This window comes from Echeneis naucrates, chromosome 7 (genome assembly GCF_900963305.1).
Source record: "Echeneis naucrates chromosome 7, fEcheNa1.1, whole genome shotgun sequence".
Taxonomy (NCBI): domain Eukaryota; kingdom Metazoa; phylum Chordata; class Actinopteri; order Carangiformes; family Echeneidae; genus Echeneis; species Echeneis naucrates.
Window position 1 is genome coordinate 14,011,349 of NC_042517.1, and position 25,910 is coordinate 14,037,258.

At 39.5% G+C, this 25,910-nt stretch overlaps 1 protein-coding gene across 3 annotated transcripts; it reads left to right on the top strand.

The window, feature by feature from the left end:
* Positions 1-6,545: 6,545 nt before the first annotated feature.
* On the top strand, positions 6,546-25,879 carry LOC115045828 (rho-related GTP-binding protein RhoA-D-like). Of its 3 annotated transcripts, none has more exons than XM_029505749.1 (5): positions 6,546-6,662; positions 20,573-20,728; positions 23,126-23,246; positions 24,080-24,210; positions 24,320-25,879. In XM_029505749.1, exons 2-5 carry the CDS (start codon positions 20,573-20,575, stop codon positions 24,491-24,493), a joined length of 582 nt encoding a protein of 193 aa, XP_029361609.1. In that variant the 5' UTR covers positions 6,546-6,662; the 3' UTR covers positions 24,494-25,879. The 3 variants fall into 3 exon arrangements, with proteins under 3 accessions (XP_029361609.1, XP_029361611.1, XP_029361610.1); XM_029505751.1 differs by lacking the exon at positions 6,546-6,662 and adding an exon at positions 22,944-22,958 and having other exon boundaries at positions 20,573-20,685; positions 23,179-23,246; XM_029505750.1 differs by lacking the exon at positions 6,546-6,662 and having other exon boundaries at positions 20,573-20,701; positions 23,159-23,246.
* The last annotated feature ends 31 nt before the right edge of the window (positions 25,880-25,910 follow it).

Genomic DNA, 25,910 nt, shown 5'->3' on the forward strand with positions numbered 1-25,910 from the left:
ATTCCAATTGTATTTCTACCAGTAGATGGGGCTTTGGGTGACCTTCAACACATTTTATATATTCACAGTTGTATTTTCATTGGTCTAAACTCACCAAAACTAATGAGCTTTGTGTTTTTGTTTGTTCAGAATGAGCTCTCTAATTGTATAAGGAGCAGGGCGTCTTCCAGAGTGCACACCAACCAGTATCCCAGAAATGGCAAATCAAACACTGGCTGTAGAGAAGGCAAAAGTTTTTACATTATCTGGCAGGTTCTCCCACATGCTATCAAAGGGAGGGAGGGGGCGTAGAGGGGAGGATAGTAATAGTTTTAGCTGCTTAATCATTCATTCAAAGAGGAACATTAGCATTCCTTTGGAGTAGTGTCTCTCTTGAACCCCAAGAACAGCAACAGGCTACAAATAGGAGTATTGCAGCATCAATCACACTTCATTATCCCGGACCAGGAGTACAGAGGGAGGTTTTTGGTGCTGTTTGATTCAAAACAACCAGCTGTTGTTCTCCAAACAGCTGAATGGTGTTTCTGTGAACAGGTCTGATGATGTGAAGCAAAACAGCAAAATTGTAGATGATGGACCAAAAAAAAAAAAAGTTGAAGGACATTTAAAGAGCGGAGAGGGGAGTTCACAGCATGAGCAGCCCCTTTCACATCACACATTACAGAGAGTTATTTGAACCATGAATATTTATTTGTGCCACTGTAATGCCGCCTTTGATCGCTGTGTTACTACAACATGTGTTACAGTCGTGAATAAATATACTTAACTAAAAAATATATGCAACGATATTCATAACAATTTCATTAGCTTCATCCCCTGTGCTGTATAGTGATGTCAAAGGTATATGTGATCATATTCCACGCTACAAATCCTTATTTAATGTCTAAACGGGAGTTAAATCCTCACACATGGAGACAGAGAGACATTGGGGAAAACAGCTCAGATCAGGTTAACTTTGATAACTCCAGCACATGTGCCACATTTCATCTTGAAGAAGCAAACAAGGAGTATTGTCTCGTTCCTTGATGTCTAGTCTAGTCTCCTCTCATCTTAAAATGTCATATCCTGACCTCCCTTCCCCCCACCCTTCCTACTTGTCAGGCTTTTCATTTGCTTTGGTGCAACAGGACTGCACCAGGGACAGTGCTGCACGAACTGTCTGTCCTCAAAAGAGGTAAAATAACTCTGCGTTCCTCCGAGGCCACTCAGAAAGAAGAAGAAGATCCAGCATTATGATCTTTGAACTTATCAGATATCCACGTGTGGATGGGAGTCAGTTATCTCATACACGGAAGATGATATTCACACCAGCTGGAAAGCTCTTGCTGTGCAACAAGAGAGGCAGCAACAAGACATTTTTTTTCCTTGGCTTTTTAAAATATTCAGTGGTGAGGGTTATCATAATGACACAGCTGTGAGACATTCTGACCTTACAATGGCAAAGAAAAGCTGTTTTTATGAGATGGCTTCTACATTCAATATGAACTAATGAAGTTCATAAGTGAATAAAAGAGAAAAGGGTATCTTTCTTCTCTATCTCCTTCTTTTTCGTTGTATCTTGGCCTCTCATTCTCATCAAATCATCTGAACAGCAGGGCCATGGGGTCATGTTTATAATCGTCAGAGCACAATGAGATACAGGCGTTATAATACAACAACCGCTCGTAATCCAAAAGATTTTCCGGAAAAACAATGGCCATAAAAATCCAGGATTATGTTCCATGCTGCCAGTTGAGGGACAGGAATATCTCACTCCTTCTGTCTTTCTTTTTTTAATCCTCTCTCATGCTCGTATTTTCTGTCTTTCCCTCTCAGCCTCAGCCTCAGTCGCTCTCTTTCTTTTCTCTAAATCTCGTAAACAGCTTTCGCTCTTATCAGGATGGGATCAGACAGAAAAGGCTCTATTTGGTGACCAGAAAGAAAAGTTTTCTGCGAATGCATTTGTGAGGTTTACTCTGCACTGGAACAAAGTTAGAAGATGAAGAGCACAGACACAGCAAGCAAGAGAAAAAGACCAATGTTTCTTATGGTTTAGAGACCTTTCTTCCATTTGCATTGAAAATTCCAAGCAGATACAACGTCCTCAACCCATCCCTGCATCAAGCACCAGCTACGCTCACTGTACATGAGCTGGATTAGAAGGCCTGACACAACCACTAGTACGGATGCATGCCTTGAGCTTTGCATATTTCAGCAGCACCCCTGGAAATCCGGTCTGTATGGAATAGGATAAAACTTTTACTATCTCCTCATTTCCTGCTTTTTATGTTAACATGTCTCGCTCATCCCTGTAAAGCCTTATAAGACGGAGGCGATTGTTTTCAAATTCCTTCAAAACACGGTCTGCTGTCCAGCTTGGATTCACATTCATAAATAGCCTTATAGAGAGATATCCCATCCATACAGATGCGTCTTTAACCCCACAAAGGCATCAGTGTGCATCGCATGGACACTGAAAGCAATTCAGTCCATTTGTATACACTGCCAGAGTGACTACAGTGCATTCATTCACCCATCTCCCCCCTCCCTCACTACTCCTTTCCCACCTGCTTCCCCCTTTTTTCACACTTCTTCCCCAGACCTCCTTATTTTCACCTGATGGTAACACCTACATATGATTAATGATCATCCATGCTGGCCATTGGCTGCGATTTGGGAGCATTTCATTTGAGAGGAAGCAGGGGAATTTTCTTTCACTCTTTCTCTGTTCCCAGTAGTGTCTTTTACTCAACTGACTCCAGCTTACTAAGGAAATAAACACCAGAGGGAGCCGTGATAAAAGACACTTTGGAGAGGAGGGAACCAATGAGCCCACATTCCCTGCTACTAATAGCACTATTTTGAAGAAAAATGGGCTCCAAGTAAGAGTAGGAGGATCACAGATGAGCTCAGTGGTTATAAATGTCATATTGTGGAGAAATATGATCCTTTTTTATTTGGTATTGACCTAGTTTAAAAATCCTTTAGTTATCATCTACAGGGGTAGTGTGCAAAAATAGTAGGCAGGGATGCTTAATGATATGTCGGACCAAAAATACTCATAACACACCTTATATAAATAAAATTGATTATTACGCCATCACAAAGAAAGAAAATATACAGAGGAGTGATGTCAATCACACTATTGGTGGGAATTCAGGGCCATCTAGTGGTCAGACATTTTTTATGAAAGTGTTAACTGTGTAGCAGACACTAAAATGAACTGACATGTATGTTGTTCGTTATGAGGCTTGTTAGCAGTCTGGCCTTACTCATTATTATCTGATCTACCAGAACTATAGCTTCTTTTAGGTTTTTCTTGATGAACATCACAAACAATTGTTTTGATATGAAGGATTGATTCTGATATAAGTTAATTACTCTCTTGATTAAATGATTCAGAATATAACAAGAGAAGCTCAATTTTGATTTATGAAGTTAACAAAATTATTGTAATTAATAAGACTACTTCTTCTGAAGAATACAATGAACACCATTAACATGAAGAGTCAAGATATTGATGATGAAGCTGCTCTTTCAACTGCATAGATGATGATTGTGTAACGACTTTATTTGCGTGAAACTGAGGCCAGGCATCTTTTTATTTCTGAAAATTATCTTGTAATGAAAATAACGTGGGTGTAGGTTGTACCAAGTGGACTACACCACGAGATGGCATTGGTTCCCCACATTTCAAGTGGAGGGTGACCTAAGGACATGTGGATACACTCATGGGTGGACCTCTGTTGGGGATTCAGTGGTTCAGTGGACGATGGTTCACTGCAGCCATTCAGAATTTTCTCTGTGGCCTTTGATCACAAATCACCAGCATGGGAACATGATGATATAAGCTTTGATGAATCAATGAAAAGCTTAGGTCAATGTAAATGCAACTTTTGTTAGACTCCCAGTCATCCCAATGTTATATTTAAAATTAAAATGTCATAGTTGAATATTGAATTTGCCCTCATGACACAAAGGACGGAGGTGTTTTGTTCTTTTTTTTTTCTTTTAAAAACCTTATGGGAAGTTATACAGTCATAGGCAAAGATCTTATTGTCAAACCTTTATGAATGACTAAGATGCAGTGTGCTGCTTTCTGGATTTATATATGCCACTATAGATATGGTGAACACCTTCAATTAGTTTTTGACGGCAAAAAAGAAACTTACTGAATTGAAGAGTTAGTCTTCAATTATTTGTACTGGTTTAAGAATACTGTACATGAAACTAAAAGGTTTTTTAGTCAGGCCAAAACCCGCTATCATTATACAAGTAAATATTTGAAGTCCTTAGTAATATTTATGTCTCCAAACAACCCTTGCCTGAGCAACCACTTAAGTTTAAAAACTGGCTGATGCAACGCATGCCATTGCATTAAAACAGCAGTTTATACAAGGACAGAGAGAGAATGAAGGGATGTTGTAAATCCATATGCAACGTTATTTTTTCTCTGAAGTTGTGGCTCCACATCAAACACTCATCTTTCTCCAGTCAGCACACATCAGCCAGCAGCTCTCTTTCCCTGATAGCTTGCAGAAATAGCATCACTTTTGTATGGGACTTGAGGGTGTTGAAGCACATTGTTTTTTCTGAAACTACAGTATGTGGGCACTGCCATGGAAACTGCAGAGAACTGTCCAAAATCAATTGTCAATGAGCGAGGTTGCAGAGAAGTCAAATACATTTAGTTTGTTTTGGATGCTTGTGGCTTCAACCATTTCACAAATAAGTCTTTGTTGACAGTTTTTCCCCATGAGAAACAAAACTGGCATACAAGAATTTTGCCTGCAAGGTGTTTTTCTTTGGGAACAATAAAAGTTTCTGTTGTGAAAATAAAGTGTTTTGATATGGTTGTGAATGCCTCATAATATATTTTCTGGAGAGCATGAAATGTTCGCCTTACCCTGGAGCTGCTGTGTTTTTTCAGTTACAGCCTTGTAGGGTGACTGAACTTATGACCTTTCTGAGAGAACGGTATGTTAAAAAGTTCAAATCTCTGTTGTGTGATTTCCTGTTGCACTGTGAGGGAAAGGCACTTGGATTAAAGTTCATCTTATCACACGTAGACAAAACATTATTTTTTTTAGTAGTAATCGTGGTCGTGGTAGCAGTAGTAATGCGGATAGTGGTGAACTCTGAATAATGTTACATTTTTGAAAGATTATTTGTGAAATAACTAATAAAGCTAAGTAATGACAATTTAAATTGCTGGCCACCTCTTTGTGAGTGATGTCATTTTTCTAAAACCGTAAAGGGGCGGGAACTTTGTAACGGTTGAATCATTTCAGCCAATGGCGTCCAAGCTCTGGCATAGAACCCGCCCAAGACACCGTGCTGCATTCATGGACAGTCAGCGACTGCCCGATCACAAACTGGGTAGTCTGAAGTAAGGGAGTGAGCAAATCGTCCACAGATTATTTGCTGCCTTTTATATGTCAGATAGGGTCTTTGCTAAATTCAGGACTTAAAAATGCATATAAATGACAATTCGTGAATAAGAATAAACTGAGAGGCAGAATGTAACCTGATGTAAAATATCCTGCCTCACGTTGAACATATAGCATTTGAATGGTTAACATAAATCCTCCTGGCATATCTCAATGAAGTGTGAAACAGTCGTGTTGAAATTTTAGAACAGTTAAAAAAATGATTTTCATAACAGTTTTTAGGCCTTCACTATTCTCTGGGTGTATGATAAAGCAAAAAGCTATCTTACAGTCGCCACAGTATCTCACACTGACAAAGGATACATGTTGGGTTAGGATAACTATATTGCTGTATTTCACAATAAAATAAAGTATTATCTCACTGAAATCGTGTTTAGACCACTTTTTCCAACCCCGACGTTGCATATTAAAGAATGAAAAACTTGAACATATCATCCAACTAATTGCTGTCAAGAAATGACAGCAATTAGCTGGGTATTTTTTTATTTGTATTATCCATCTTCTGTGAGCAAGGTAACATTTTGCAATCAACTCAGTTAAGGTGATTTTTTTTAGTTGTTGTTGTTGTTGTTCCAGAATGTGAATTGTTTTTGAATATGTTTTGTTGTAATTTCATGTACATTTGATATTTTTCTGTAAGAACTAAACTAGATCTCACTCTCTCTTTTCTCTTTTAGAGAAAAGAAATGGGAGGTTTGTAAAATGATACTTTCAAAGCAACCCTAACACTCCTTATACAAGCATATTCGCCCATCCCTCTCCTCAGATACTAACATTTTATTTTTCCAGCAAGGCCTGACTTTTGTCCTAGTTGTTGGCCCACATACAGAATGATTGTGCTACCTGCACATCTGGACAAGGATTGTTAGACAACACAGCAAAACGGGGTCAGTGAACATGTGTAAACGTGTGGGAGGAGGATAGTTGGACCACAACTCACTTTGTCCCTGCACATATTATGAAATCTGCAAGTCACATTTGATATCTGAGAAAAGAAAAATAAAAAAATAATAATACAAATAAATACTGATAAACATTGACTGGGTATCGACAGAGATTCTCGACCAGATAGACTGAAGGGAAATGTGTAAGTTGAGCTTCCGAGGGTCCGTGAACGCAGCAGTCTGGGAGGGTCTTGTGAGCATCGGTTCGGTCGGTCAGTCTGACCACATCTGCTTCAAGCGAGGAGGAAACGCACTCGTCCTCGGCGTTTAAAAGCACAGCGTGAGAAAGGTGAGAAAACAAACGTGGTTTGTCCGTTTTTTGTGGGAAAATAAACGGAAATCTCTGTCAGACGTCTTGTGTCGACGAAACCGAGTCGAGTTAGGAGGGAAAAGTGCAGTTGAAGGGCCGCCGCCGTCAGTTGGCACGTTAATTAGCCGAGACCTGAAACCTGTTACTTGTTTAGAAGTTTTCCAGACGAAAAACTCCAGTTTTTCGAGTACTGCTTGGCAGGATATTGAAGGAAAAGTGCTCTGAAAAACTGTGCGCGCACACACACACACCTGTTTGTTGTCTCCAGCTATGTCCTGCTGAAGACATGGATCATAACGGCAGTCAGTCCTGGCTCAGTCCTGCTGTCTGCCCGCATTACACTTCATTATGTACCTAAAGTACACGGACCTGAGCCGAGCGGACAGACAGACAGACAGGCAGGCAGGCAGGCAGGCAGACGGACTGCTGGCTGTGAAAAGTTCAGCCTTTCTTTCTCTTTTGGAAACCTGTTTGGCCGCTGAACGGGGATTCGTAGTGTCGGGTGTTTTCCGCTGAACGTGGATTATTGGAAAGCAAAGATATGTGAACAAACTCTCGGGCTTGTTCGTGAGCCACCTTCTTCCCTTAGGTTATGCGGTCAGGACGTCTTTCCTCCGTGTGTGTGCGAAATAACTGTTCAAACATTTGTTTGTCCCGAGGAAATTCCTCTCTCCGAGCCACCACACCCTTGTTGTGCAGCTCGGTTACTGAGGCACAGACCCTCATATGTGAGAGCGGCGTCTTCCCTCGTCTTGGCATGTTCCCCCGTAACAAAAAAAAAACCAAACAAACAAAAAAAAAAAAAAATCAATGTGAAGCCTGCAAAATCACGTCTTGCCTCGTCTGGTCTTCTCCCATTTGTTTTTGTACGTTGGTAAACACACGCAAGCCCGCAGAATGTTGCAGGACTAACAGACAAGGTGGAGATCAGTGTATAAAACATAGCTGGCTTGTCTGTATGTGCTTGGTTGCTTCCTTTTTGTTTGTGACTCCTACAGGAGAAACTATGATGTCATTATAGCCAAACAGCTGACTGCTGACCAAGCTGTTTGCAGCTAGTGGACAGAAGGGATGGTGTTACCCAGTGGTACACACTCACCACAAATCAGTGCCAGTGCAGTTCAAGAAAACCCCAGTCCAGACTGCTGAAGTCCTATCTGCTGTCGTCACATTGTAGATTACATGATCTTTGTATCCACTGATGTAATCCAGAGCCATTCAGCTGGAAATCAGTTGCAACGGGATTGCAAAAAAATTATATTGGTGTTTTTTGCATGTATAAATGGGTGGCTATATAACTATGCCGCCCAAACCCAGAGTAATCCTTAATTGTGTTATTGGCAAAATGATTAAGTTTATTGTCACTGATGAAATCATAGTGTAATGAAATGATTTGAAAGATTTCTTATGCTGCAGAAAGCTGAAATTAAATGTGTTTCTAGCCTTAACGCCTCTGTCAGCAATGGCACAATATTTTAGGAACAGCCAAAAATTAGGGCTACAACTCAGGAATAGTGGTATTTCTCTGACATATCAATATTTTGATTTAATAAATGTTAGAGTTAAAACAGTTTTTTCCGGGTACTCTGGTTTCCTCCCAGCGCCCAAAGACATGTTTGGGTTAATTGGTGACGAAATTGTCCGTAGGTCTGAGTGTGAGTAGTTGCTTGTCTCTACGTGGATGGACTGGCCCTTTCCCAGTGTGAGCTGGGATTAGCTTCCGCACCCCTGTGACCCGGAAACAGATAAACGGTTGAAAATGAATGAATGTATTGTCAGACCAATTTTTTGCAAGTCCAAAACCCTTAAATGTCCCATTTGTACCGATATACAACACAGAAAAGAAGCACACAGGATTGACATAACATTTAAATATGTACTAATACTATACTCACAAATGCAATTGTACGTTGAAAAATCAATTAATTGCTGTAGATGTTTTCTTGGCAACGCTTGCTGCAAAGATGTCGCCTTCATCATACTAGTTCAATAATTGTGATCCTGGCCGTGTATGATATGAATTTTTATGTTGAGCTGATGTCAGCATGAGGTTTAAACAGTCTTGTGTTAAACTTGTCAAATTAATATCCTGTTGTCTTGTCGTGTGATATTTTTATTTTTTGGTTTCTTGGACAGTGTTTGTGTTCCACACACAATTTACTCTTTACTATGAAACTTTGATTTTGATAATTATCTTTAAAGTGGTACCTTCATGAACAATTACATCAACCAATAATTCCACTAATGTATACATGTGAATATTAAATTAATACAGATTTTTATAATACATAAATTAATCAAATTCCATTTTTTAAATAGCTTAAAATTAGAATAAGCGGTGGTGTCTTATATTATGATATGGGGCTTGAATTTTGCTGTGGGATTGTGAGAATTCTGCATTTTGTATTTGTATCCTGCAAATGAAGTACCCATAAAGCAGGACTATCCCAAAGGGAATGACAGTGTTATCCTGTAATCAGTGTTAAGGCCAGAACGACTGGCTGGAGTGCTGGCTCAGTACAGACTGTTATTTGTAGAGCAGTATCCTCTACCAGCCAGGGCTCCTCCAAGTCTCCTCACCCTCCATTCTCCTCCGCTCCATGTAAAGCTGGCTTCTCTGCTATGGTTCATTGTGGATAAAAAAAAAAAGTTGAAATGGACCTCTGGCTGAAACATAAGCAGAGCCAAACAAACACTGAACCTGCTCATAAAAAAGATCTCAATTACATTGTTAAACATCTGGTCCTGCAAATAGATGATGACAAAACTGACTCGCTGGACATCGGTATTAATGATGTGGACAGTCTTCCACTTCATGCTATATGCTAGAATGAGAAAGAGACAGTCAGACCACCCCCCATATTAGACATGGAAGTGTGCCTGCGATCTCTAATATATGAGCTCTTACTCTTTTCTTCTTTTTGAGGTCACCTCAGGAGCTGAATAGCTCAAAATCCTTCACAGAAATCCATTATGGATCCAAAATCCCCATATATGCTACAGTTGCCTTAGGCCATTTTCCCCTGTTGTGCCTCATTTTATTTCTCTTCACATGCTCTCTGCCAATGGCCTACTATGAGTCTTTTCACTTTATACCTGTTGTACATGCCCATCCAAGATACAGAGAGGGTGAACATAGTAAGTAGACTGACACAAACCTACAAGAGTATCTTAAGTGCGTACTGTATGGACAGAATAGGTATTGTCTAGTTTTTCCATCTTTACAGCTTTATATGGAATGCTATTGGTTTGCGCATTGTTATGCTATAGGATCTTACTGGACAAAATGTTCAAACACAATGGTCCACAATATCCTGTCTCAAATTATTCTTTCCCTCAGTGGTATTACCAAGAAGGCCAGTGTCTTTCTGTAAATTAACATGAGTATGTTTCTCTTCCAACACTGGGAAAGCTGAGTTTAGATACTTTTAGGCATTTATCTGATTCTGTTTTCTTTTGATGGTGACTGATACACATTTGTGAGGAATATTGTGTTTGTTGGCAGTGGGGTGTATCATGCACAGGCAGCATGTAGGCAAGATAATGCTCTGGAGTATAAAAATAATCTCTGGGAGAGTTTCCTGTTTGGATCACAGTGCTTGCAGTCTCAGGAAGTCCCTATAAGAACAATTTAGAAAGCTAAACAAATCTGTGTTACGTTAGCAGTAGAAGCTTTTAGGATTTGGTGTGATAGCCAGGTCCATGTTGGTAATACACTAAAGACACTGATCAAGTACTTATTCAAACCTTTCCTTATACATTTCTTTGTAATTCATCTCTTTTTAGCAACTGCAAGTGGAGAGTGTCTGTTTTTTTTCCCCTAATTCATCAGGGAACAAAGGCGTGCAGACTCTTCTGTAGAGAAACAACATGGAAGATCAGCTCAGTCAATTTAAGATTCAAGAGATGCAGATATCAATCAATAGATTCTTTGTTTTTCTTGGTAGTAATATCAGATTTTTCATCCAGAATAAAAACCTTTTGTTTCTGTAGATCATAGCTGCTAATTGTCATTTAATTTACACTTCATATATTGTGCTTCACATCTAGTTTTCAGATATTACACATAGATTATTAACACTAGCCAGTTTGTCAGTAAAACTATAGTTTCTTTCAACAAAAAGGTAATTACACTTTCTTGGGTTGTTGCAGTACAGTTTTGAAGGCAAAATAGTACTTTGTTATGTCAGCTTGGGTTTTTAATTGACATTAATTTTTGCAGCCACACATTTGACATTGTTTTGCTACTTTTACTTGAAAAATCGAAACACAACTATAAGTTGTTGACCTGTTATTTTATGGCTATCCACAAATCAATTGAAAGTTTAAAGAACACTGACTAAGATTTTGATAAAATGTACTTGACCCCCCTCCCTAAATGCCTCACACCTTTTGTGAGGTCTGAGGCAGAGATGAGCAGGGCGGTAGAGGGAAAAGTGATGGGGTTGGTGACTCCATCTAGGTTACATACACATCTGTCAGTGCTGGCTTTCATTTGTGCTGCGTGAGTGAGTTGGTAAAGAGGAATGCAGCACCCTAAGGATACGCAACATTAGTTCCCAGATGGTGACGTCACACTGCAACACAGGAGAGAGAGGGGGAGCCAAGGGATGGGAACAGAGTGAGAACAGGAGCCTGTAGGAGGGTAGAAGACAGGGAGCACAAGAAGCAAGTACTGCAAGTCTGCAAGTACAGCAAAGAGTCAATTGTTTTCCTTGTTGTTTTTCACATGTTAACTATGCTTTTACCTTCCTGTGTTATAGATTTTATTCTTTCTTTTAAAGCCCTTTGTAACTTAGTGCCATATGAATAAATATATCATATTCAGCTCAGGTGATGTAAACATGTATGACTACTTTATAATATTGTAACAGCAGACTTATCTTAAGAGTTTGAAAGCAGAAATACACTCATGATTTCTAACTGGTTCCCGATTAGCCCCATCACGATTCATCCATATATTTATTTTGTACTCAGGAAATATTAATCAAAGACTGAGTACACTGAAGGATCTTTCTAAGTTTCTTCATATTTCCTTTCCTTTCCTTGCTTTCCCTTGGCTCGTCGCTCTATTATTACTGCAAGAGGAGGCTCAGAGGCAGATGAAGGGATAATTCTCTGTGATATTTCTCTCTTTTGTCCTCTCTCTCACTCTGAGTTGAGCTGTATGCACTGTGATAAATTGGGCTGGGGGAGTCTCAATGGTTCTGTCCTATTTTGGGCTCAAGCTAGGTTCTATGACTATCTGCTTCCCTGGCCTGGATCCTGCAAAGCCAAGTCTTAAGTTTGATTCAAACAACTGAATTTTCTAAGTATATTGTTGTCGGATTTTTTGTGCTTCCAATTCTAACCAGTGTTTTGCACAGTATGTTCTGTCTTCCATGACACTATAAGGCTCCATAGTGCATATTTAACCTCAAGTAGGTGAGCATTAAAATTAATAAAGTAGCTTATCTTTGTTGACAGAACTGCTCTGCATTAAGTACAAGCAGCATCCAAAGGTAAGACATCTTGTAGTGTGGTGTTAAATAGAAGTCAGTTTACCCAACCTCTGTAGCCTGCCTGTTCCTCATTACTGCTGAAGTGCAACTACTCAAGGCTGATACCAGCATAGCATACCCAAATATCTGTGTCAACTGTTGGCAGTGAAGTTGCGGTTTAAGCAAAACTATTTACTCACAAATGCAAATGCAAGTTCAATAGTGTAGATCTAATCAAGATGTACATGTCTGACCTATTTCAGATTTTTAGCTTCAACATCTGTCACAGGTGATCCATTCGAATGTTGGCTCGAGCTATAGGTGTGAAAACACTCTCAGGATACGTTCATGACGTATCTGACATCTGATCACTTACACCAAATTAAGAGGTGGTCTTGGCCACATTCTTTTAGCAATGTGAATGAAAATCCATGATAGGCAGCACAGAAGGTCCACCAGCCCCAAACCTAGCCCAACTGACATCACCTGTCAAATTCAAATGGCTAAAAGCTGCATTTCACTGTAGAGCTGTCTACAGGGAAATGATTTGCTCAACCCCTTCAATTATTTATTAACATGCTGGTTATTTTTTTATGAAAACGCCCATCAATGTTTGCCAAGATTCAATAGAACTAAGAATGCTTAAATATTAAGATGATTCTGCTTTTTATATTACTGGTGTTAGGCCTTCGTGATATGAGGAAAATCAGTGATATGTGATAACAATGCTCAATATTTTGGTAACAAATGTTCAAATTCATTGGGTTTCAACAGCCATTTATGTATTAATGCCACATGTTCACATTGCAATCACATTGAAAATTGAATTTATCAGTAAGCAGTTCTTGCTTATAATTTTCAGTTGATTGATTACTGAGGCCTAATGATTAGTAAACTTTTTCTGTTGTGCAGTTTTCCACTCTCAGCAGCATTTAACACAAGTGGAGCATCTGAGAAATGTAGCTAATTACCTGCAAAGCAACCTTTTTATAACCATAAGCTGTTTTACAATTTAACGTGTTTAAAGTTTTAACTGTTTTGCATCATGTGTAAACAGTGTGGTTTCTGAATTTGGATGCACCTCACCAAAATACCAGCCAGTATTTGAATCATGGGTTGTGACTAAAATGACCCCGTATGTGTTTACTGGGAGTGCAATTCTTTTACGATCTCACGATTCGATTCAGTTACGATTCTTGGGGCTACAATTTGATTGAAAATCGATTTTCGATTCAAATCAATTTGAATCATAATGATTTCTGCTTCACTCTATAGGTGTGCAAATTATCCTCATGATCTACACCAGTCTGCTTTGCAAGACAGAATGATAAATGGAGACATTAAAGTGTCTTTCACATTTATTAAGTTTATCCGTGTTGTGTAGTTGGAGCTTCTTTGAATGATGAGAGCGTATAAACGGTCAAAGTCAGCGTTTATTTGCGGATTAGCTGCTTCTTATAACCCACACAGAGAATGATAAACAATAGACCTTTACGCTAAAGCTTGACTTTTTGAATTCACACAGAGAGCTAAAAACTAAAGCACGTTACTTCGCTTCTTCCTGTTTGTAGTATCAAATTAAAGCATTTAACATAGCTCAACTCAACTCTCTGATTAAACAATAATAACCATTTCTTATTTATTGTGACATGTAAATAACATTTTTTGCTGTAATTATTTGTCCCTTTTTAACCATAAATTAACAAATTTATTTATTTATTTAACTTAACATTTCTAAACAATCCATGCTTAGATGGAATAGTTGCATAAAAGCAATATCACATATTGCTTAAGTAACTAAAAATAAAGGTGTCTCTTTATACAAAAATAGTGGCGTTAAACATGCGTTCCTCATTTTGCAAACCTTGCACACTGTAAGGCTCATGTCAAGCTCAGTCTTCCTGGGCATTCGGTAAATAGGACCCTATAAAATCAGCGATTTACATAAACTTTTTTTTTTTTAAATTGAGTTTTGTTCCCCCCCCCCCCCCCCCCCCCCCCCCAAAAAAAAATAAATAAATAAATAAATAAAAGAAAATCCCATTGGGGGCACCTGAACATGTCTAGGTTAATTGACATAAATGTACCCGGTGACCTGAGCAGCACGGTGGTGTAGTGGTTAATGCTGTCGCCCCACAATAAGATGGCCGTGGTTTGATTCCGGTAGGGGCACCTGAACCTGTCTAAGTTAATTGGTGATGAGTAAAGGACTGGGCTACAGCAAGGAGTGGCAAATGGACTAGACTGGTGACGGCACCCCTCCAGAAACTAGACCACACCCCTGTAGACCCTGCAGGTGAGACTAGACCAGAGACGGGGCCTCCCCAGAGACTAGACTGGACCCCTGCAGAGTCTAGAGACTGGACCCCTCCACTGAAAAACTGGAGGAAAAAAACAAAAAACGAATATGGGAAAAATTTTTATGGAATTTGGGAAAATTTAAAACAGATTTTATAGGGCTCTAGGTAAAAAACAAAATGAGTCAAAAAATGAGTCTGCCTTCAACGAGGACGGGGCCGGTTGAATCTCTCTTTCCTCCTTGTTTCGGTGCTTACGGCGCATGTTTATGTTCCAGAACCGGCTCTGTGGTCACATCAGGATGACCCGCACAGTCTGCGGATTCCTTTTTTTTTGGTGTGATTTTTGGTGAATATTAAATCAATTCTGAATCATAGTAAATGAGAATCACAATTCTTATATGAATCAGATTTTTTATTTTTTTTTTTTTGGCACACCCCTAGTGTTTACTGTCACACATCACCTGCAACAGATTTTGGTCATTAGCAAGCTAATTATGTTCATAAGCTGAGTTTATAATTATAAATATGGTTATACTTGTGCTAAATTTTTATGGTAGAACGAGCTTGATCCTGTCCTCTACCTTTCTGTCAGGACAAAGTTAAAGGGGAGTAGGGGGTCAGATAGACACTTGAATCATGAGAGATGTTTGTTAAGAGGAAAAAGGTTGGAGGGGTTGAAAGTGGATGAGACATTCCTCAGACCTTATGTCCTCCCACATTTTTATACAGTCAGACAGGGTTGTTTGTGAGCATTAAGTGAGCTGTTGCTAATCCCCATGTGGAATGCATTTTTCTACTTTGACCAATTAGTGTGTCAATACTCAACACTCAGCAAGTGTTTGTTTATACATACCTTGTTCATACATAACCCAGGAGTGTATGAGTTAGCTAATTTACTTTATTTAACAGACGATGTCCCATGATCATCTGATCATCTGTTTTGTTCTTTTCACATTCAATTTAAATCAGCGAATATAAACTTTAACCCTTTCACAAGTTGTGGTGGTGCATTTGCACAAGCACACTTCAAATTACTGCAAATTCACGAAAGTTTGTTCTGTCTGAGAAATTCCAACAGTTTCTGAAAGCTCAGAATTTGTGCCTCACAGCCAATTTGGTGTCATAATAGTAATTCCACTCATGCTGTAACCAGAATTTGGCAAATCCGTTCCTTCGTTGTAAACCGTTAATGCTTTAGACATACGGTGAACTGACAGATATCGAGGGTTTTAAGTGTTCTGGAAAAATGGGCAAAATGGCCTTTTTATGGTTAAAATAAGCAAAAAGGCCAGATGGACAATAGGAATCTCTGTGTTAAAGGGTTAAATGAGCTTCAGAATAAACGAAGGAGCATCTTTGATTTAAAGGATGCCTTATATTCATTATTAATTGTGAACAGCAGAAATATGCTGCATCGATTGGGCACAGCCGTGAGTTATGGGAAGATGACATGTCATTTGACCAAATTGTAGAGAGCTAAAGACTTTGGCTCGACAGCCCTGCAGATTTTGCTGGAGCCCTGTGTGATTGCGTTAGTGCCAGATTACCTTCCTTCAAGTGAATGTGCATGTGTTGTTTGTTTTTTAGTTGGTCTTCTGTGGTGTAAGTCAAGTTTTTATTTTTTTCCATGGCTGTGATGGACATTACGCTTACGTCAACAAAACTTTCCCTTATTCTGTTATCCAGTAGTGTTTTATATAATATGGTGTCATGTAATTGCTGGTGGAAGGAAGGTAGAACAGCTTCTCCTGCCTGAAGAAATTAGAGCTGCCAGCAGTTGGCAGCATTTTAGAAGTGTCATTCACCTAAAACAGATACAAAGTTGTGTTTTGTTTTGTTTGTTTGTTTGTTGTTGTTGTTGTTTTTTTTTATGTTTCAAACCAGAGCAGGTTGCATTAAATGCAAGTGTGAGTCATTGATTGAAACAGCTGAATGTTTATGAGAAGCAAACAGTAGCTCCACATTTGCTTCACACACTTTCAACAGCCTAGCATCAGCAGCATAATCAGAGTAAACCAAGCAAAGGCTGGAAATACACTGGACCTACAAAATAAAAAGCATGGATCCATCGATGAAAGGTGGTTCCATCAGGTCAAGTCATCTTCATATGTGAGGTTCAGAATGTTTAACAAGAGCAAAGCACACTTTCCAAAGTTTGCAGTTGCTTGTTGGTTTTAGTCTTTTGAACTATAAAGAGCTCCTTTTAGCAAGTTGGATCTTAGATTGAAAGAATTTTATTTCTGTGGTTGTGTTAGTGAGGTTAAAAACAAACATGTACTTGTTTGACGAATCTGTACAAATTGCAACATAGCAAGCTTGTGTGACATTTGATAATGGATGTTTTATGGTTTGTATACCAATGGGTCACTAAGTGCAGGAATAGTGTAATTATGTTCATATTGCTGATCCATATAATTACAATCAAGTTGAAATGCCCAGAAAAGAAAAATGGTTCTGTCTTCCTTACCTCCTGGAGGTCACTGTGTGGTTTGTGCTTATCTTACCCCTCTCAAGTCTAATGAGCAGGGCTGGCTAATGTGTTACTACTCAAGGCATGACTCAAACCTTGCTAGGAAGAGATCAGCATCTGCTGCATGTGCTAGGAATGAGAACTTTGTCCTTTCTTACCACACACAGGGACAAAAATTACGTAAGACAGTATCATTCACCCAGAGATACGTGTGAACATGCAGTATCCTGCTCAGTTACATGATCTGGTTCTTTGAGGTGTGTATTTCTCTCTGTGTGAACGCACAGGTGCTGTGTATATCTATAGGTATTCTGTGGCTCATCATTCAGAATGTGACCCAAATGTGTTTTTGGTTCCCCTTTGTTTTTTGCTGGGTAATCCTGAGATCCATTCATCTGTGTTGTGATTATATGTCAGTTTATTCTCTTAAAATTATGTATTTCCAACATCAAAAGAAGCCTACAACAAGTCTCGAGCTGTCTGACAGCCGGTTAGGTTCAGTCCCTCTTTGTGCTCATAAACTGTATTTGAACTGACCTGAGGGGGGAGACTCAAGGAGGTGGTGTTGGAGGGGGAATTATAAAGTGGTGAATTCCAATTGCCTTTCCCGTTGCTTATATTTTCTCATCCACCAAGCACTACCATTTATATCCCACCAGGAAGTCTCTTTAAAAAGGAAAGATCAGAAATGACACAGGGGAATCCACAAAGCACATTCAGTGACCTCATTATAAGCAAACAAAGAGACCTTTGGTTAAAGTCAAATGATGGACGAATTATTACAACTGAGGAGATCCTGGAGCTTGGTGGGAGAAAATTTTGAAACTGAAAATTTTGGCACTGTTTTGGATAAAAGTTTCTTCCAAATGAATAAATGTCCAGATTCTCCCATGTATGCTGCCTGGTGCAGTTTTCTCAGACTTAGACTTCCTTTTATTGTCATTTCTCGAATAACACATCAGTGCATTTGGGGAACAAAATTTCGTTGCATTGGCTTTCAGAGTTGTAACAGGCAGTGTTTTGAAGTAAGGAAAATAACAGCAACTGTATGTGGCTATATACAGTACAGGCCAAAAGTTTGGACACACCTTCTCATTCCAAACTTTTGGCCTGTACTGTACATATACACTTAAATGTCAGAATAAGTCTAGAGGCATTAACGTGCTTTCTTGAAAGTGCTTGTCTAATGATCAAACAACTTTGGAAACCCCCACTGTCCCCACATGCATGTACATGCTGACACGCTTTCCAACAATGGAACATCTACTTTCCAAAACTGAAGATCTGATATTTCCTACTTGACATCTTCTTCTTCTTTTTTTTTTTTTTTTTTTTTAAATTCTTGTCTAATTCATGTAATGACCAGAATGTTAATATGCACAACCAACCAGCATTTGTCAGTTTATTTTGAAGTACTTGTATGTAATATTCACAATTTCCTTCAGGTTTCTTTTTCTTAAATTGTTTTCCTTTAATCCCCAGTTTAATATATCAGATAAATAACACCAGCCAGTCACAGCATTCCAGTTGCTGGAATCTTTTCATGGTTATATGCTGAGTGAATAAGGTCTTAATTTTGTACCAGTGGGTAAGTGAATAGTTTCATATGACATTTCAAGGGAAGCAGAAACATCACATGCTGTCTTATTTAGGAAGAAGTCCTTGGAGTCCCTGTTCTTGTCCTTGTACTGGCACAGTATGCTCTCTCTCTGACGCACCCACACACACAAATACAAAGGAAAGGGGGCCATTATAGCCACTAAACACCATGTGCTGCCTTTGTCACAGCAGCAGGTAGCATGCTGTGAGAGACACTGTCGTCAATGAGCTGCATTATTTCATCACAGCAGAGGATTTGCAGGACTAGCCCCATTTTTCTGGGGCTGCTCTACAACTTACATAGTGTGTTTAGGTGCCTGCACGTGTGTTCATGTGTGTACACGTGTGCTTGTGAGCTTGTGTGTCTTTCCTCTGGCAGTGTCAGTATGATATATGGAGTAGCAGCAGCCTGCTATCACACAGAACAGGTGGCTCTCTCTAGAGACAAACTGACAACGCACTGGCCTGATGTAATGTATGTTCAGGGGGGTTAAATCCCAGTTTTGTGGCCAGCATACACTGAGATAATCAAATTAAGGCACTGATGGACATTTCATTCATGAACACACATGCACACCAGCGTCTTTCGAATTAAATTTTCTAAGGCATTGTTGTTTCTTACAAACCTGGATTAAATAATACTTAATCAACCTCTCCTGTCTAATTTTTTTTGCCTGTTTGAAATCTATTAAGTTAGAGGTATAAATGCTATTGCCACTGTGTTATTTATTATGTTATTTGTTGCTACATCTTATGAGCTCGGATTTGTGGCTCTTTTTTTTTTTTTTAGGCCACTTCTGCATGTTATCAAACGGTAAATTTCATATTATGTATAACACTTTGGTTACATTAGTGAAAACAAGTCAAATGTTCACTTTAGCTCTATTTTTGGTCTCCTCCCACTCCTGAGGGAAATGTCTGACTGACTGTTGTTGCAGGTAAATGCTCCACTGTGTTTACCAGCTGGCTGCTGACCTTATTTGCTGAGGAGTGGGTGGGTTGATGAGTTTTCAGAGCTTTTTTTTTGGGGGGGGGGGGGTTGGAAGACGTTTTGCTGCTACAGAAAATTATGTGTGAAAGATGAGAGAGAACAAATATTTTGGCCCAGAAACCAAAACATTAAGCTGGACGATGCCATGAAGTGCTTTAGAGCTTTGTGGAATTGCAGATTTTTGGGTTCATCACTGTAAGCTATCTATTCATGTGCAAGTTGTCATGTGACACATTAATATAAGTATACAGATTTAAGCCACTTAGAACATCCAGTTGACATTTCTGCATCATGGATCAGCAGTGGTTTGGACAATGTATGTGTGTGCTTTGGAAGATGTTTGATCTTTGGGGATAAAAGGCCTGTGGTCTTCCAGGTAGTCTGAGAACTCTGCAGGCTGATGATGATGATGATGATGGCAGGCAGCCAAGGCATTGTCTCATCACCTACTGCCTTCTGCCCATTATTGTCAGCTCGTGGGAAATGGCCATTGATCTGTGTGTTTGTGTATGGGACCATATTGCTCTGGCAAGCTGCACGCCATTTACATATACACACCTCTCAGGATTACAAGACAAAAGAAAAGAAAACAAAGGAGTCGGACAAGGCCAGTAAGAGCTATAAATAATCTCACCCCATGGGCATAGAAGTGACATCTTAGGCATTGTTTTTACTGTGATTGTTTGACCAAAGCAGTGCGTGTGCAGTAGCATGCCAAGCACTGAGCTCTCCCCCTGTTCTCTTCCCTCCCACTACTTTTCCAAACTAGTGCAAAGCCCTCAGCTCTGTTTTTCACCTCACACGCAAGACGCTGCCCAGGAAAGGGAAGAGGGTGCGGCTCTAAAACAGAATTGGATCATCTCTTTTTTTTTTTTCTCTCTCTCTCTTTTCTTTCCCCGCTCCTTGTTTTCACTCTATTTCTGGCCTGCTTTTTTTCACTTCCCTTCTCGGTTTGAGAAACGTTTAATTCCCACCAGTTTACTGACTGGTGAATGTCATGCATCTTCAGCTTTAATGTATAGACTAATCAAATTGTGTTCTGTTTTTAGATGGCAGCCATCAGGAAGAAGTTGGTGATAGTTGGGGATGGTGCTTGTGGGAAAACTTGTCTCCTCATTGTCTTCAGTAAGGACCAGTTCCCAGAAGTCTATGTCCCCACTGTGTTTGAGAACTACATTGCTGACATTGAAGTTGATGGAAAACAGGTACTTCATATTTTGTCACGCAAAATATTTGTTTTGGTGAGCTTCCTGAAATAACTGACAGCGATGAACATCTTTAAAAATCACATTTATTCAAATACTTCAGAATGTCTTCAAATGTACAGGAACTTTTTTCCCCCTTTGTGTGTACTCATTTCAACCCATAAACCCTTCAGGTTTATCTTGTGACCCTTTGGAAGAGTCAGCAACCTTACCTTGGAAATCATGGCTAAAAAACTATGCTGTACATAAAGCAACAAAAAACAGTTGACCAGCTTCAACTCTAGACTCTGTTAGTTTGTGGATATTCAAAATCTAACATCAGATATAACAATTCTCTCAGTGGATCTTCTCCTGGAGAATATGTGCTTTTACTTTTGATAGTCTAAATTTGCCTGTGTACTATTTTGACTTCAGGACTGTTGCTGCAGTGTTAAAAATGTGACCCTGTTGGCCCCGGTGTTTCAAAACCACGTGCTGTCAAGACTAATGGGGATAAGTGCCCATTGTTAGCAAATCTGTGGGTCTTTTCATTTTGTTAGAGCTGCAGACCTCCAGCCACCGACGGGAAAAGGATCCTGTACAGGGCTGGAAGCCCCACTACATACATCATGACTAATGTCCCATTTCCTTTTCCTGTTTCCTGTGCTGCAAAATCTTCTATCAGTTGCCTGGACTATCAGATATGGATAATACAAATTCTACCGCGTTTCTCTCAACTGTAGATTTAGATTATTATGTAAATTAAAAACTGCATTTGATGTAAAGAAATATTTCATAACAAGTCAGTGTCATAGTTCAACTTACAGCTGGCATATTCATATTAGTCTCGGATTGTTCTTGGGTGTTGCCTCAAAGACAGAGAGGACTACAAAGATCCCACAGGAAACAAGAGGACCGACAGAGGGTCTGAGTCCTGAGAGACACCTAGTGGTAAAATAATTCAAAAGCAGCAGACAAAAAGTGTTGTTTTGTCTCAGACAGATGTGGTACAACTCAGCTCACGGTCTCGGACACTATGGAAAGTGCCATCCCTGTGCTGTAAGTCAGAAGGTGCTAAGGATAGCCATTGTTGCCAAAGTAAGAAAATTGTCAGCCCAAAAGCAGGGCTTGGCATAACATCAGTGAAGTGTCAGAAAATCCCAGATACACTGCTAACATACTGTACATGCCCTCTGGGGCACAGTTAAGTTATTTTATGCTGAGCAGTAGCAGCACAGTTTTCCAACTGTGATTGTAATGATGACAGTAGGGTTAAATCACGATTGCCGCTGAAGTGTAGAAACTACAGTTTTATGGAAAACCGTTATGGCTGCCCCTGAAAGTTGGTGAGTCGAGTCTTATGTCGGAGAGCTGCTGTTCATCTGAGATTCTCCAAATTGGCCTGTGTTTGATTATTTTACAACATAACATAGCAGGATAAAACAGATATAAACGTTCAAAAAAAGCACAGATAACGTTTCAATGAGAATTTAAAAATAGGAGGAATCATGAATATATTTTTTTATTCTAGCAGGGCAGCTGGCATGCTTGCTAAAAAAAACAGGATGACATGCACTGACAATGCTGTGAATTTAAAACATTTGCTTTTGTTTATTCATTTTCACAGTTTATTTTGTCTACGTAAAATAAAAATAAGCTATAACAGCTTGATCTGTACAGAAACAGATGTGTTCTGCCTTTCACTCTGTTATACTCTCTCTCTGGGCTACTATTGTAAATCCAGATAGTAGCCCAGTTGTATATTGGCGATTGAAATAGGCTGCATCTCCGAATTTGGCATCATATGGAACTCCATTTTTTTTTTTTTGGCTCCAGCAGCCTCATGACCCAGAAATGGAAAAAGTGGTAGAAAATAGATGGACTATGACTATGTTAATGTGGTCATCACTGTAACTAATTGCCAGATAGTCTATATGGAAAAAAAGGCAATTGTCAAATTTCAAATCTTCATATTGAACTTCCCATCCAATTCCAACTGACAAAATTTGACAAAAAGTCGGGTACAGCCCTAGAAACAGTAGAGTAACTTGATATATGCATGAAATGATGTTTCTATGTGACCAGCCATTACTCCATGGTGCTTTGAAGTTGCATTTGTTGTATGTGCTACTTTCCCTGTTGAACCTTATCAAACATTTTTTTTGTTTACTTTATCTAGAGCAGGTCAGTCACTGCTGGACTAATACTTTAACAACTTAAGAGAAGCCCGTGGGAGCTGTCTCCAACTTTTGCTTTGCAGGCCTCTTTGCAGAGGAGTTATTTTAAATCACTTTCCAGTTATTCTGCATCTTTTCTCATTGTGCATATTCCATAGTATTTTTCTACTGACTTTCTCCTTCTCAAGTCTGGTTTTTTAAGTTTTTACTTTTCGAATAATGTCTGTCTCTTCCTTTTCAGGTGGAGCTGGCATTATGGGATACGGCTGGTCAGGAAGACTACGACAGACTGAGGCCTCTTTCCTACCCCGATACAGATGTTATCCTCATGTGTTTCTCCATAGACAGCCCCGACAGTTTAGGTAAGGCCTGTGGCCTGTGGTAAGGCATGTGGTTATCTCGCCCAACTTCATGAGAAGTTGATGCGTTGCTGCTTTCATGGCTTGGTTTAGCGATGTGAATAGCAAAAATAAACAATATATGTAAGTTAATAATAAATAACTGTCCCCTCGAATTCATTCTTCCCACCCTTTAAGAAATAATAATAGGTTTTTACTGTCATAAGAACCGGAGCATTGTGATATCACTAATACTGATTGGTGTCGTCATCTGTTGGTTTCACAGTGTCATTGGCAGTTAAAATGTTCATTTAAGGATTCAGGGGTTAGTTTTTCTGGGCAGTTTCCTTTTTCGATGGGTCCATTTTTAACACTTCTGCAGCTTTAGCAGAACACACCGTTTAATGTCATTTCTGTATTGAGCTGGAAGCACTGCTGGGATTTTCTGAAGGTTTTTTATGTATTTCAGGTTGAGTGTGGTGAGTGTTCTTGGCTCTCAAAAACTAAATAAAACTGATGAATAAATAAGTCAGTTAGATGTTGGATGGAACTTTCTCCCACTGATTTGTTTTGGGCAATGCCACAGATGGTATGCCTTCACCATCACAACATCACATCTCCATCCAGAGCAAACCGCTTATTTTGGCAAGCAGACTAAGACGATATATCAGCCAGAGGTCAGTGACCCCGCAATGTTTATGTCTGTACAGTCACAGGGGAAATGACACAGCTCTCCAAACTGTGTCCTTGTAGGGAATTAAGTCTGGAATTTACTGTGCAGGGACCTGCTTTGGGGAAGAAATAAAGTATGTTTTTTTTTTATTATTATTATTATTTTATTTTTTTCGCTCTTGCAGAGAATATTCCTGAGAAATGGACACCTGAGGTAAAACACTTTTGCCCAAATGTCCCGATAATCCTTGTGGGTAACAAGAAGGATCTTAGGAATGATGAACACACACGCAGGGAGCTCGCCAAGATGAAACAGGTTTGTGTCAAATCATTGCTTATAGTAACAAATTACTCAAAATTGAGTGACACCGATCATTCTCAGAACTCTTAATCAATTTTTAAACTGCTGCCTATTAAACCTCCAGGAGCCAGTAAAGTCAGAGGAGGGAAGAGACATGGCCAACCGCATCAGTGCCTTTGGCTACCTGGAGTGCTCTGCCAAGACCAAGGACGGTGTGCGGGAGGTTTTTGAGATGGCCACCCGAGCAGCACTTCAGGTCCGCAAACGTAAGAAGAGGGGTGCCTGCCAGCTACTGTGAAGAGTTGGAGTTTTTGGCCAATCAGCACCTGAGGAACAACTCCCCGCAACACACAGGGCAAAGTTAGAGAAATCTTAAATCAATGGCTTGCTCAGTGGACTAAACTTACTTTACAGATGCAGAAAAGCCACAGGCGAATATGAAAGACTGACACACCTGTTTAAAAGCAAAACACATTCGCTTTTACACACACACACACACACACACACACACACACACACCTCTTTCTCCATTTCCTCTGCTTCTCTGCCACTGTTAGTGTTTGGTTCTTTTTCCCATTTTGTTATCTTCCACCACCACATTGGGCTGTTTGTGTGAAGGACCTGTCCCTTCCTGTATGTTTGAATATATGTTTCTATTTATGTGCATTTACTTTAGAAATATATCATGCGTCTGTATCTGTTTTATGATTGTTTACAGAGAAGAGTCTCCCAGCCCACTTGGTCCCAGATTCTATTTTCTCTCACACCCATGGCTCCTAGATTCACACCGTTAGTTTTAAAATAATAGTCAGGAACCTCCTGTTTCATTTGCACCTGCCACTACCACTTGATCTCCTTTTATACACAATCTTTTCATCTATTTCTCCTACTACTATTAATTTCACACTATAGTCCTATTTCACAGAGAACTGTGTACCCCAGTTTCTGTTTAAGTACTAAATCTAGATTCTAATCACGTGACATTAATACACTGAAAGCTACATAAACTGAAGCAGCAACAACAACTACTTGCACAGAGAGGTGTTGGACTTCAGCCTGGGCCCTCGAGACAGAGGTCTGCAATGTATGACTGTGTGCTGGATTAACTGAGCACACTGTACACAGCCATATTAACATAAGGACAGTTTCAGGTCTATTTCGTTTGTGGGTTTTAATAACAAACCCAAAGGACAACCCCACTGATAGTTCAGATGGTGTCACAACATTTGGCTGTGTCAGTGAATAAAAGTAACATTGAAATCACAACAGTTTTCTCCAGTATGGGACAGAATCCTGAAACCACCTCATGTCTGCACAGGCAGCCTTCTGATGCAGTTACATGGAACCTGATCAAAGCAGGATTACTTTTGCTGTGCTGTATGTTGCATGTGTATTCCAGCCCAGAAATGGGCCCTTGACACACTGTTCACACGTTTATGAAATGGTCCCCACATTACCATCATCAGAAGCTACAGCTTTGGTGATCTGTCTTTTATCCGCTGCATTCAGATCCATAGAGATCCTAATGTTGCAGGGTCTGGCTAATTCCTGGACAGTGCCTCTATTTGAATGTTAAACATAGTTTCAGAGAAAATGTTGGTTGTGATGAAGCTTTACTAACAGCAGTGGGATGTGTTGAAAGTTTGGATGAGACAAACATTAATAAAGTATTTTTGACATACTAGATAATCTTTTCAGTCCTAAATTTGAAACAC